General features: G+C 39.4%; 1 protein-coding gene across 1 annotated transcript in view; it reads right to left on the bottom strand.

Moving 5' to 3' along the window:
• Window positions 1-14,048, bottom strand: part of C13H10orf67 (chromosome 13 C10orf67 homolog) — a 101,319-nt gene that overhangs the window by 29,307 nt on the left and 57,964 nt on the right. Inside the window, exons 9-10 of the mRNA XM_070801926.1 lie at window positions 8,176-8,235; window positions 7,333-7,503 (exon numbers count right to left, since the gene is read on the bottom strand). Of these exons, the coding sequence (XP_070658027.1) occupies window positions 7,333-7,503; window positions 8,176-8,235 (231 nt within the window). The remainder of the gene's footprint in view (window positions 1-7,332; window positions 7,504-8,175; window positions 8,236-14,048) is intronic.

Raw genomic sequence — 14,048 nt, forward strand, 5'->3', positions numbered from 1 at the left:
TATGCCAGTATGTCACACATATTGCCATTTATTCTACATACTAACATTAATTTCATCATCCCTGTTACTTTAGATATTTAACGTGGAGAAAGCATGCACATTTAAAAAATATGAACAGCAGATAGTATATATGAACATAAACTCTCACTTCCCAGAAGCCAAAGGTTTTGTTTTCAGTTTTTCTCATTGTTATAAATAAGTAGTGGCCTTTATTGCTTTGGGCTCTCCACAAATAAAGATTAAGATTTAGAGCATTTGTTTACTATGTAGCACAGGGAACTATATTCACTATCTTGAAATAACCTGCAATGGAAGAATAATCTGAAAAAATACAGCTGAATCATTTTGCCATTCACCTGAAACTAACACAATACTGTAGTGTTATACTTTAATTTTATCAATTTTACTTCACAAATATTATTTTATTTTACAGTTTTACTTTACAAATTTACTTTTAATCAATTATACTTTAATTTTAAAAAGTAAATAAAAATAAAACCAATGGAAAAAATTTTAATTAAAAAAAATAATTTAGAGCATTCGAATCACCTGCTGGCTCTCTCTTTCCTCACATGCTCTATTTTTTATTTGCAAATGTTTAGCTCTTACTGTGGTTGCCTTTATTATGATTTCAATATATGAACGTCTATATCATGATCAATGAACCCTCTGCTGATAATTTCTGATTATCCCCTGGCTGACAGGTGAATTCTCAGCAGGACTTAATCCTGAATTTGACCCTAACCCTCTGCTGTTATCTTAGTCACTAAACTCTAACTCCTATTCCATCAGTCCCCACATCCCGCAGAGCTTTCTGGTGGTCCTAGAACTACCGAAATTATTGTTCCCTTGGTTGTCTCCACACCTTCCTGGAGAAAACTACCACCTACCATCACCAGCATAGTGACTCAGTCTCCCCAAGGCCCATGTGGCAGGAAAGGAACCAAGAACAAAACCGGAGGCACAGCAACACTAATTTAACAAAACAGTGAGAGTCTTCATTCTCATCAGCCTTCCTTGGCTTCCAATATGTGGGAATCACTCAAGTTATGGAAGGCATGCACTTTGGGGTCTCCCTCCACCTACCTGTTCTCAAAGAGCACAATCCACTTGAAAAGCCTCTCTGACCACGGCATAAGGAGTACACACTGCATACAGTGCCATCGGTTAACAGGGGACTGAAGAAACCGTAGGAATAAGAGCCCCAAGCTTTGGAGGGGCTGTATGCAAACGGATCTGCCGGCCACTGCAGGAGACACAGGTTGAATCTCTGGTCCAGGAAGATTCCACATGCTGCAGGGCAATTAGCCCTTGTGCCACAACTACTGAGCCCATGAGCTTTAGAACCTGCGCTCACCAAGAGAAGCCACCGCAATGAGAAGCTCAAAACTATCAGGTAGCCCCCACTTCCAGCAACTAGCGAAAGCCCACGCACGGTAGCAAAGACCCAGTGTGGCCAATAGTAAAAATAACTGAATTAATTAATTAATTAAGTGAAATAAAAAGAACCCACAGAAAGGAAAACAAACTGGCAAAGCAAAATAAGTTTCCACTGAGAAGGACATTTATATTTATTTCACTCTATCTGAAGTCATATCAGTAGTTGAAAGTTTATTTTAAAATTTGATTCTGTGTTTAAATTCGTGTACAGTAAAAATTAGTTCCAATTTTCAAGGCTCCCTTTTCCTGACTCTCATATAATGATCAACTCTGTAATAACTAGAGATAAAACCCTGCTAAAGCATATCTTATGTAAAGCAAATAATTATTCAATCTCTCCCAAAGACAATACTCTTAGCATCACAAAGATAGCTTCTCTTTTCATTAAAAAAAAAAAAAAGTACCGTGTGTAGACTAGCGTGTTTGCTCTCCAGTTCGAGCTGAACTTTCAGCTCTGCTATAGCACGTTATATTGAATCCTGACTCTGTCCACATTAAACTGTCATTTTGTTTTGCCAGCTGCTGGCATTCCACTTTCACTGGAATACATGTGCTGGTCTTTATGTGGTTACTTCATTGACAGGTACAAACACCGGACTGCTAAACAATAGATAGAGGTGAAAGTGAGTGATAATAGAAAGTAGATAACTTAGTAAGTAGGAAAATGTACATTAAATTATTACAAAGAAAACCAAACATTGTGAGTAGAAAGAACTCATTAAAAATATTTCTCATATTCTCTTGAATTTACTTCAGGGAGATTCTTTACCATCTGAGTCACCAGGGCTCTTTGTGTGTGTGTGTGTATATATATATATAATTTATATACATATATATCTCCAGGGGATCTTCCTGACCCAGGAATCAAACCGGGTCTCCCACATTGGAGGCAGACGCTTTAACCTCTGAGCCACAGGGAAGCCCCTTATATATATATAAAACTAAAATCCATAAAATTAAGAAATAAGTTTTATTCATAACAGAAATCATGATTCTTAAATGTTTCCCATATTTAAGGATTTACAACAGGTTAAAAACCAACATTCAATAAATATAATCTAAATCTGGAATCAGTAGCCAAGGTTTCTATTAATAAGAACGGAAACACAATTATGTTTATGAGCTGTCATAAGATCAACCATATTCCTTATCATACCCCCTTTCTCCTTTTGTTCTCAAAGAGTCATTACATTCTTTAATTTCTCCCAATTTCCACAAACATCCATCCTCCTAAACTTGGGCCCTTCATTCTGGATTTAATACCGCCTTGAATCTCTTCTTTAAACCATCAAATATATTATCATCAAAATGATGTTTCTAACTCAGGAAGAAAGATGATCTTCTGTCTCTAAAATTTCATTCATCTTGACTTTCATATTATCATTTCTTTCTAGTTATCTTCTAAGCAAGCTACTATTTTTGAACACTAGGAATGTGCCAGTGTGTGGTGGGCAGCGCAGTGGGGGCGGAGGGGCATGGAAGGGAGAATGACGCAAGCATAGGAAGAGAAGAGGAAGAGCCTCTGAATAGACACAGCACGTCAAATGCTCAGGGGGTGAGACCCAAGTCTGGGCAGTCTCAGGACTCTGACCAAATGACCTGGTGTTCGAGACTGGCCCCGACCTCCAGGGAGAACTGAGGAGAAACCCACAGCTAAAACCCAGGAAAGTGGAATAAAGCAACAAGATGCAGTGAGGAGTCAGAAGACTGCCCTGGGAGCTCCTGAGTGACATTTCCTGTTACTACCAGGTGATATTATTAATTAATATTATTAATAGTTAATATTATTAATACATGTCAGGACCTAGTGTCTGCCCCATGGTTCAGAGTGTCTACAGAAGAATAAAAATTGATACAAATCTCTTTTTTCCCTGGTTTCCATAGCAATATCTTAGGGCTTTAAATTAAATTACACTAAGATATCATAAATTTTACAAGTAAAATGTTATCATTGTTCCCCAATGAAAATAAACAAGAAGCAAAGCATAAAACATTTCAAGTGATTTTTTAACAAAAAATTTTTTCATTTGTGCAAGAGACGTTGGAGATTATTTTCACCAAAATATTTTCAGTTCCAAATATACTATAAGTACTTAATTATCATCAAGCTACTTAGAATAATATAACACAAAAGTCAAAGCCACCTTTCGGCTGAACTTTAAATATGATATTTCTCCAATTTTTCCATTTTGGTCTCTGACAGCGGAATCTAAAGATGCATTCACTTTAGTGGCAAATGACAAATGTGATTTTAAAATAAAAACAATTGTAGTGTATGATTTCAGTTATCTCTGCATTTGAAAGTTATTTCTATTTGGGACTTCCCTGGTGCTCCAGTGGTCAGGACTCGGCACTTTCACTGCCATGACCCCCAGGTTCGGTCCCTGGTGGGGGAATTGAGATCCTGCAAGCCTCTTGGCATGGCCAGAAAAAAAAAAAAAAAAGGAGTTATTCCTATTAGGAAACAAAGATTCAATATGATTAGGAAACATAATCAATGGGCTTCCCAGGTGGCTCCAGTGGTAAAGAACCTGCCTGACAAGGCAGGAGACATAAGAGACACCGGTTTGATCCCTGGGTTGGGAAGATTCTCTGGAGGAGGGCATGGCAACCCACTGCATTCTTGCCTGGAGAATCCCATGGACAGAGGAGTCTTGTGGGCTATAGTCTATAGGTTTGCAAAGAGTCAGACACGACTAAAGTGACTTAGCATGTAATCTATCAAAATACAGTAAATTCCCTCTGACAGCCTCTGAAGACTGTATGCGTGTTCAGGATGGTCCCAGCTCTGCATTACTCCACCACCTTGCGGAGGGGTGGGGGTACAGATCAACAAGGAGCAAAAATGCCAGCTTTTTCACATAGCTCTGCAGAACTATGAACTGCCTGCTTTATCAAGCCAAGCCCAGAGGAAAAAAATAACAAAATAATGAAACAATGAACAGATTGTATGATTTTCTTCTCTGATGGAGTTTATTTTCCACTTCACATTCAATTCAATCCAGAAAAATGAATGTATAGGAGAAGAATAGGGGAAAGATCTTCCTTTCATCCACCTTACCTAGAATACTCTATACCCATAATAATTCCATATCCCATAATCATAATAATTTTTAAAAATTACTAGCTTGCAAGATGACTATGGTCATACTTATAAAACTATTGCAAAGTACTTCACTGTGCAGTTCTTGAATTGTTTAAAGAATAGTGTTCCAGAGTTTTTATGAAAGTTTTTTTTATGCTGTCCAAATTGTTTTGTATCTAGTGAAGTTTACGGACGGGAACACGACTGACGGTCCCCTGTCCCACTTCCCACACGGAAAGGTCCTAATGCTTTCTGCAGATCCAAGCACACGCCATATGTTCCATCAGCACAGACAGGTGACCCCGTGGAAGCTCAGAAGTCTTCCAGAGAAGCATTTACTGGGCACAGCCTTAACTCACTAATTACCCTGGAGCAGGGCTGAGGGGGGGAAGCGAGGAACCCAGTTTTAACCTTGTTCTGTGAAACCTCAGTATTTGAAATGTTTTATAGCTATCAAAAAATAAACTTTACACAAAAACGCTGTCCAAACACAAATTTCACGTTGTGAAATCTTTCATAAACGGAAATCAGACAGCAATGTTCCTATCACACTTTTCAGACTGGCTAAATACTCCGTTTATCACCGTGTGCGCCACTGAGTGAAGCACGTGTGCTGTTCCCACAGAATGACACAGATTTCAAAAAATAAGTATGATTAATTAGATAAGGTAAATGACTGATGTAAAATGTTCCTGCAGCAAGCCCTCCATTCGGTCATCTACACATGCTCAAGATGATAAAACCCTTTAGAGACAATTTTTAAGAAGTCCAACTACTTCAGTATTGACAAAATATTCAAGAGTTCTGAGAAACAGGAAAATGATAACCAGAGTACATATATGGAGAATTCATCTACAGTGAAGAATATATTGCATGGGGAGGTGATGGAAGGGAACACTCACTATAATAGGATTATCATTAACAAAAGTGTATATGAAAGTAATAACAGTGTGCTAGAAAAATATATTTCACATTAAAAATCAAGTCAATTCCTAGGAAAATGCTAAGTCCAGCTTACGTCATCTCTCCCCTCCCCCAGTCCAATTTTTACTTACTGTTACACATTAACTTCTGAGTCTCTGCAGCTGACAAAATGTACTGTTAAGCTTCAGAAACATCTAGATAACAATCATTACGGTCAGAAGGAAAGCCTGGGACACTTAAGAGAAAATCCTCATGACACTTTCTCAGATATCCTTTCTCCTCATTGTGGTATACTTTTTCTTTTTTTGTCTGCCCTTCATGATACATTTTCTTTGGGGGAGAATGGGCAGTATTTTTGCCCCTTGTAGCTGGGACTTTGGAAGCTCAGTTTTGATCCGTAACCTGGGGACACTGGAGTGTCTAGTCTGCAGTGCTAGGATTGAGTTAGAGCCCTGGGCTTGCTGCAGGGACCAGGCTGCTCTGTCTGGGTTTCTGACCCTGCTCTGCGATTCTCCCACCATCATCTCAGAGCCTCAGACCACAGAGCCCTGGCATGCATCCTGATTTCACGGCAGCTCAGAGGTTTCTGGAACAGGCTCCCTAAGTCTTAGGCTTGAACTAGAGCCCCTCACCCAGTAAGGCTGGGCCCCCACCCAGGTTAGCAAGCAGCACTGCAAACTCAAGCCCAGCACTTGCTTTTGGCCTTTCTGTTTTTTTTTTTTCTTGTGTGTGTGGGCTTCCCCCTGTCCTGCCTCCCTCAACCCCCACTGCCCAAAATACTTCCCAGACCTGGATTCCAAAAAATCTTACTTCTGGAACCTAGTCGCTGGTCAGGCATGCACCATATTCTCTAAGTGTCATTCTCCTCATTGGGAAATTACATTGGTTTCCGGTTGTTGATACTTCCTAACTCTCTGCAGAGTGGAAGTGCTTGTAGAGGAGAGGGTTTTTCTCAGCTCCCGGGCTTTCCTTCCAAATGGAGCGACTCCCCACTAAGCGTCACACCTGCCTCCCTCCACCTCTGCTCCACTGCCCTCGTTCCCCTCCGCTGGGTTCAAGGGGTGAGCCTCCTGCTGCTGAGCGATGGAGACAGGTTGATGCCTTTTCCTGCCCCGTCTGGAGCCAGAATGACACAGTGAGCAAGATTCTACTCTGTCCTCCTGCCCTGAGTGTTGGAGCGGTAGACTCTGCCCTCTGTGAGAGGAGGAGGAAGAATGTGGGGACACACAGCAACAAGAGTCTGGGAAACCAAAATGTGCTAGTGGACAGACTATCTCCAGGAAATGCTGTACCTTGCAAGTACGTGGCACCAATCAGCATCTAAGCTTCCAAATGGTGTGAAAAAGGAGTTATGACCGGGTGCACGATTCACAGTGCCCACAGGATAGATCAGTTGCTCAGAGAAATGCAACTATTCCCATAACTAGGGGAGTACCCTGGCAGTCCAGTGGTTAGGATTCTGCACTTTTGCTGCTGAGGATGTGGGGTCAATCCCTGGTTGGGAAACTAAGATCCTGCAAGCCTCTGATAAGATACTGGGCAGTCAAGAGTTCGAGATTTTACACCTTGAAAGTGCTTGTAAGGTGGCTTCTCTTACTAATTTAACAGAGATCCACGAAGGCTTGGTGACTAAGCCAAATAAACCACCAAGCTAAGCACAGAGGTGGCGTCCTCCTGGGTAAGGTACGGGGCCTGGTGAGGACACGCTGGTGTGGAAAGAGCAGCCAGAGCCTCCTGTCCAGACGCCCACAGAGGGGACAAGGAGAATCGACTGTTTGAGACACTGGCCTTGCTGCTGGACCAGAGGAGCAACGCTGAGGTTGCAGCGGTGCTAACAGCGCCCTCTGCAGGTGAGGGTGTCACGGGTTGTGAACCAGTCTCACCGTGGGTGGCTCCTCCTTTAAAGTCTTCTTTGAACTCTTGACCCTCTTGATCTTAGAAGGCGATGAACCGACGGAGGAAGAACGTGGCCTCAGAGTACTTACACCTGCACTCTTAGTCTGTGAGGGCCACTGGGATGAAGGGATCTCTTTCCCCTTGGTGCTTCTGGGGCTCTGGCACAGAAGAAGAACCATTCTGTTATTAACCATAATGTCATTCTCATTATTCCTGTTTCAGATTCACCTCCCTCTCTTTTGCTCCCTTGCCCTCCTCTCTTGAGCTAGAACCACAGGGTGGAAGTCTTCAGTCCCAAGGGGCCTAGATCTATTTTTGCTCCCAGTGCCACCATCCCTTATCCCCCAAGCCCAAACCCTGACTGATTTAGTCTGCGGGTGGGGCCTGTTTTTCCATCCCTCCCACTGATGCTCAAGTACTGAGACAAACATACCAACAGACCATTGATTTCTGAAAGTTCCTGGGGAGGTGGGATCTTTGTGGGGTGGGATGAGGCGGTAGCTTGAGGAGTGTTTCATATTCCTAAGAAGGCAGTGGGGGCAGGACTGGCAGGTGGAAGCCATGGGACAGGCATCGGAAGGGCCAGGGCACCAAGCCTGGGGGTCAGGACACCAGCGATGCCTCCCGCTCTCACTCTGCCCTTACTGCTCTAACCCCCCAGGTCCTCGTCTCCTACTCACATGCCTTGCCTCACTTTTAAGCATTTTCTCCTTCAAACTCAGATGCAAGAAAGTGAAAAGCCTCTGGATGGTGTGTATAGGTTCTTCAACTCAGATGCCCAAATATGAGATGAACAGAATAAAAGGAAAGAAATAAACTTAAATGCCAACCTTGGCAACTATGGCGTCATACTTTCTTCTCATTTCAAGGTCCTCTTTCTGCTTATTAACCTGTGAAATTAAAGACCCGTGTCATTTGTTATCATTGGCAAAGATGAAAAAAGAGAATTTGCGGTAAACCTTCCTTAAGCAATGAAAGAGTAGCATTTTAAACCATTTTGCTGCCCAAACTATTATGGGAATATAAGTCACCATATTGAATATAAATAAATTAGGAGAGAAAATAAATTCGCTCCCAGAAGAAAAAGTACTTTGTAATAGAGCTTATAGGAAAACATGTAATTGTTTGCTTATGTGTTTTTATTAACATTACTGTGTACCAGGCACTGCACTGTGTTGCTATTCAGCCACACTGTATTAGGCTCTTAGAACAAATAATACAGAGGAGGCTTGCTGGCTACAGTCCAGGGGATTCTCAAAGAGTCAGACACAAATAAAGTGACTTAGCATACACACAAACCCTGCCTTCAAGCATTTAGGTTCTAGCAGAAAATGAGTTTCTAAAATGCTTCAATTAAAAAAAAATTATATATACCAAAAATGTATGCAGTGCAAATATAAGTTAGAAGTAAAATTAATATGACCATCTGACTTGAGAAAGAGAACAACAGCCATAGTGTTAAAGCTCCCTGTGTAACTGTCACGATCCTATAACCAACTCCAAACCAGGAAACCACTATTCTGAATTTTGTGCTTAGAATTCCCTTTTATTTTCTTGACTAATGTTTTGTCAGGTTTATAGACATCACTTCATCCCATTGGTATCCTTAAACAATACACACATTTAGTTTTGCTTACTTTTAAACTTTTTCAAAAAATCATAATTTATGTGTTCTCCCTTAATGTGTTCACTTCATAGTTTCTGAGATTAACCCATGTTGATACTGGAAGCAGTTTATTCATATTTGCTGCTGTATACTATTCAAGAGTACGAGTACAGCATAATGTATTTATCCATTCCCTGTCAATGAACATTTGGGAAATCTCAGGTTTCTTCTTTTCTATATAATATGGCTTTAAATATTCTTGAACCTGTTCCCCTAGGCACGTGTGCTAGGATCTCCTTGGTGATGTTATATGCCTAGGAACAGAACTTTGGGGCATATGTTAAGAGAATGATCAGCTTCAGCAGATAACCCAAATTTGTTTTCCAAAGTTTCTGCAACAACATACATATTCCCCAGCAGTTTATGAGAATTCTTTACATACTTAACAACATTTGGTACTGTTATATTATTCATGAGACCAAGTACATTTTCAGTCAATGTTCATTGGTCACTGGGTTTCTTCTTTGGTGAAGGGCCTGTTAAAAACTTCAGCCCAGATTTCTATTGGGTGGTCTTTTCCTTATTGATTTGAAGGAGTTATTCACATATTCTTGAAAACAGCTTTGTGAATACATAAATGGTGTGAATATTTTTGCAAATTTGTGGCTAGATCTTTAAATTTTCTTTGAGACGTCTTCTGATGAAAAGGGGCCCTTAATTCTCATGGGGTCGATTTTTTTTTAATTAATCAATTTATTTGGCTGCACCAGGTCTTAATAGGGGCACATGAGATCTTTAGTTGTGGCATGTAGGGTCTAGTTCCCTGATTAGGGGTTGAACTCGGGTCCCTGCATTGGAAGTGTGGAGTCCTAGCCACTGGACTACCAGGGAAGTCCCTGAAACTTTTAATTTTCCATTTACACCTTGTTTATTTTGTGTCTTGTTTAGGCAATAATTTCTACTTTGAGATTACACAATTTTCCTCTAAAATTAAAAGAAAATTTCCCTTTATATTTGAATCCTTAATTCATACAAAATGGATATGCATGGTATGAGGTAGGGAGCCAATTTTATTTTAGGCAACTGTTTAATCAATTGTCAAGCATCTTTAGTGAAAATTCAACCCTATTTGCATTGATCTGCGGTACTGACAGATACTATTTATGCATGTCTGGTTCTGCTACTGGGTTCTCAATTTCCTCCCAAAGCTCTGTCCATGTCCCAGGACCATGACGTCTTAATTACCTTAAATTTATATTAATAACTCACAGAAGTCTCTCCCTACTCCATCATGTCATTATTTCACCTTGTTTCTTAGCTATTCTTGACCCTTGTTCTTCCATATTAATTTCATTGTTTAAAATTGTATTTATTATTTATTTTTGGCTATGCTAGGTCTTCATTGCTGCTTGAGGGCTTTCTCTAGTTGCGGCAAGTAGGAGCTAGCTGCAGTGCGTGGGTTTCTCTTGTGGTGGCTTCTCTTGTTGCAGAGTTCCGGCTCTAGGTGCGCAGGCTTCAGCAGTTGCAGCTCCTGGGCTCTCGAGTTGTGGTGCATGGGCCTAGTTGCTACATGGCATGTGGGACCTTCCTGGACCAGAGATTGAACCTATGTCCCCTGCACTGGCAGGTCGGGGAAGTCCCTTCCATACTAATTTTAAAATAGGCCTGTCAATTCCATGAAAAGCCTTATAGTAATTTTGGCTGGAATTTTATTGCATATAGAGATCAGTTTGGTGAAAACTATTGCTAAGATAATCCAACTCTGTAGCTCACCTTTTCTGTTTTCTTTCAATATTTGGAAGAACAAAAGTTTTTAATTTTGATAAAATGCAGCTTACAGTATTTAAAGAAATCTCTGCCAAATTTGATATCACTAAGAGAAGGCAATGGCACCCCACTCCAGTACTCTTGCCTGGAAAATCCCATGGACGGAGGAGCCTGGTAGGCTGCAGTCCATGGGGTTGCTAAGAGTCAGACACGACTGAGCAACTTCACTTTCACTTTCCACTTTCATGCATTGGAGAAGGAAATGGCAACCCACTCCAGTGTTCTTGCCTGGAGAATCCCAGGGACGGGGGAGCCTGGTGGGCTGCCGTCTATGGGGTCGCACAGAGTCGGACACGACTGAAGCGACTTAGGAGGACTTAGGAGGAGGAGGAGGAAGATCCCTACTTGGCCTTGTTCTATTAATTTGTGGCTTTAACTATTACATTTATGCTCATGAATCATCTCAAGTAGATTTTTATATGAGATGTGAGGCAAGCATTAAGGTTCATTTTTTGCCTAGAAGTATCCAATTATACCGGCATCACTTGTTGAAAAGATTATCCTTTCCTGCTTGAATTGTCTTGGTACTTTTGTTAGATATCAGTTCATCATATAGGACCCAAAGAGTCTATTTCTTGGCTTTCTATTCTATTCCATCAATCTATATGTTTATCTATATACTAGTAGTATGTTATCTTGACTAGTGTGTCTTTACAGTAAGTCTTAAAATCAGGTTATGGGAGTTCTTTCTCTAGCTGTGCTCTTTTTCAAAATCATTTTAGCTAACCAAGGTCTGTGAATTTCCATATACATTTTTCGGGAGATTGTTGATTTAAAAAAAAAAAGGCCTACTGGGATTTTGATTAGGCTTGTATATACAAACCAATTCAGAGATAAGTTAAACAACATGGATCTTCTGAATCATGAACATGGTATGTTTCTCCATCTATTTAAGTCTTTAACTTCAGTATTTCATATGGTTTTGTACATAATTAATAAAATTTATCCATAACTATTTCATATTTTTATGTTATTGTAAATCGAGTTTTTTAAAGTTTCAGTTTTTGATTGTTCTTTGCTAGTATATAGAAACACATTATTTTGATCTTTGCATTCTTGCTAAATTCACTTTATAATTTTAGTAGGTTTTTGTAGATTCCTTAGGACTTCCTATATAAATTATTGTGGTTATCTGGGAATAAAAACAGTTGTACTTTTTCCTTTCCAATCTGTATGCCATTTATTTCTTTTTCTTGAATATTGTACTAGCTAGGACCTAAATAACAATGTCTAATGGAAGTTATAAGAACAGAGTCTTGTCTCATTTCTCACCTTAGACTTAAAACATTGCCTTTCATGAAATATACTAACAGTTATGTTTCATAGGTATTCATGATCAGCTTTAGAAGGTTTCCTTCTACTCCCAGTTTGCTGAGAGCTTTTATCATAAATGTATATTGGACTTTCTCAAATGCTTTATATATATATATTTGCCCTCTGGCTCCAACATTTTCCATTTTTACCATATGCAAAATACATTCATCCTCATTCAAGGCCTCAAAAAATCTCATCCTCTGAGAGCATCTGCTTGAGGTCAAGATCTCATTAAATAAATTAGGTTCAAGTGTAGATGAAGCTCCTTGAGTAACTTTATCTTGATCAGAAGACCCAGCAATTAAAGAGACAAGTTATCTGACCCCACAATCAACATACCATGGTGGGACATAAGATAACCACTAAAGATCCTCCCCTTGGGTCAAGGACTCATCTATTTCCATTGGAAATCTGTGATGGCTCCTAGGCACAGAAAATCAAACATGTATTTTATGAGTAAATGATTGGGTTACCAAAACATGACTTTTCCAGCTTAATGGCCAAACACTGGCATGTTACATGTAACAGACAGATTTGAAGCATGTCTCAGAGGGAACTTGGGCAACAAGGAACCGAGTATGAGATCAAGGCCACTGCAGAGATAAGTCAGTGCTGTGCCCTGACATCATAATTCCTTTCTATCTGAAGTCTGGATGGTTTCCTAGAAATAAGGTGCACTGAGATGAAACAGATGGAAAATTAGTTAAGGGTAAGAGTTCAATTATGGTAGTTTTCTGATAGGGACCTTTTTTTGTTAGCTTCAGGATAAATGAAAATTCAATATACAAAATCTACATATAAAAATCAGTAGCATTTCTATTCATGAACAACGAATTATCTGTGAGAGTAAAAAGAAAGGCATCTCATTTATAATATCACCAAAGGCAGTACAATATTTAGGAATAAATGTAACCAAGGGAGTGAAAGCTTACAAGACATTGATGAAAGAAATCAAAGAGCATACAAGTAAAGGGAAAAAAACTTCATGTTCATGGACTATAAGAATTAATGTTGTTAAAATGTCCATACTACTCAAAGCCATCTACATATTCAATATAATCTCTATTAAGATTTCAATGGCACTTTTCACATAAGTATAAAAAACAATCATAAAATTTATATGGAGCCACAAAGTACCCCCCAAATCAAAGCAATCCTAAGAAAGAAGAGCAAATCTAGAGGAATTATACCTCCTGATTTCAAACTATATTATAAAGCTATAGAGTCAAAACAGTATGGTAGTAGGATTAAAAACAGAGACAGAATGGAACAGAATCAAGAATATGGTCAACTAATACTTGATGAGGCAGCCAAGAAATTCCATGGAGAAAAGGCAATCTCTTCAATAAATGGTGCTGGGAAAATTGAATAGTCACATATAAAAGGATAGAACTAGACTTCTATCTTATACCACTCACAAAATTAACCCAGAATGGATGAAGACTTAAATGTAAGACAGGAAAACATAAAACTAGAAGAAAATATAGGGGAAAAGCTTCTTGCCATAGCTCTTGGCAATGGTGTTTTTTAAAATATGACTTCTAAAGCACAAGTGAAAAAATAAGCAATTTGGGACTACATTGAACTAAAAAACTTCTGCGCAGCAAAAGAAACAACCAACAAAATGAAAAGGCAAACTACAGAATGGGAGAAAATATATCAAATCATATATGTGACAAGAAGTTAATATTCACCATATAAAATGATCTCATACAACTCAATAGCAAAAACCCAAATAATCTAATTAAAAAATGCGCAGAAGATCTGGGTAGATATTTTTCCAAAGAAGATATTCAAATAGTCAACAGATACATGAAAAGGTGCTCAGCATCAATCATCAAGAAAATATGAATTGAAACCACAATGAGAGATCATCTCCCTCTTATTAGAATGGTTGTCACCAAAATGACAAGAGATAACAAGTGTTGGCAAGGATGTGGAGAAAAGGGGACTCTT

This window comes from Bos indicus, chromosome 13 (genome assembly GCF_029378745.1).
Source record: "Bos indicus isolate NIAB-ARS_2022 breed Sahiwal x Tharparkar chromosome 13, NIAB-ARS_B.indTharparkar_mat_pri_1.0, whole genome shotgun sequence".
Classification (NCBI taxonomy): Eukaryota; Metazoa; Chordata; class Mammalia; order Artiodactyla; family Bovidae; genus Bos; species Bos indicus.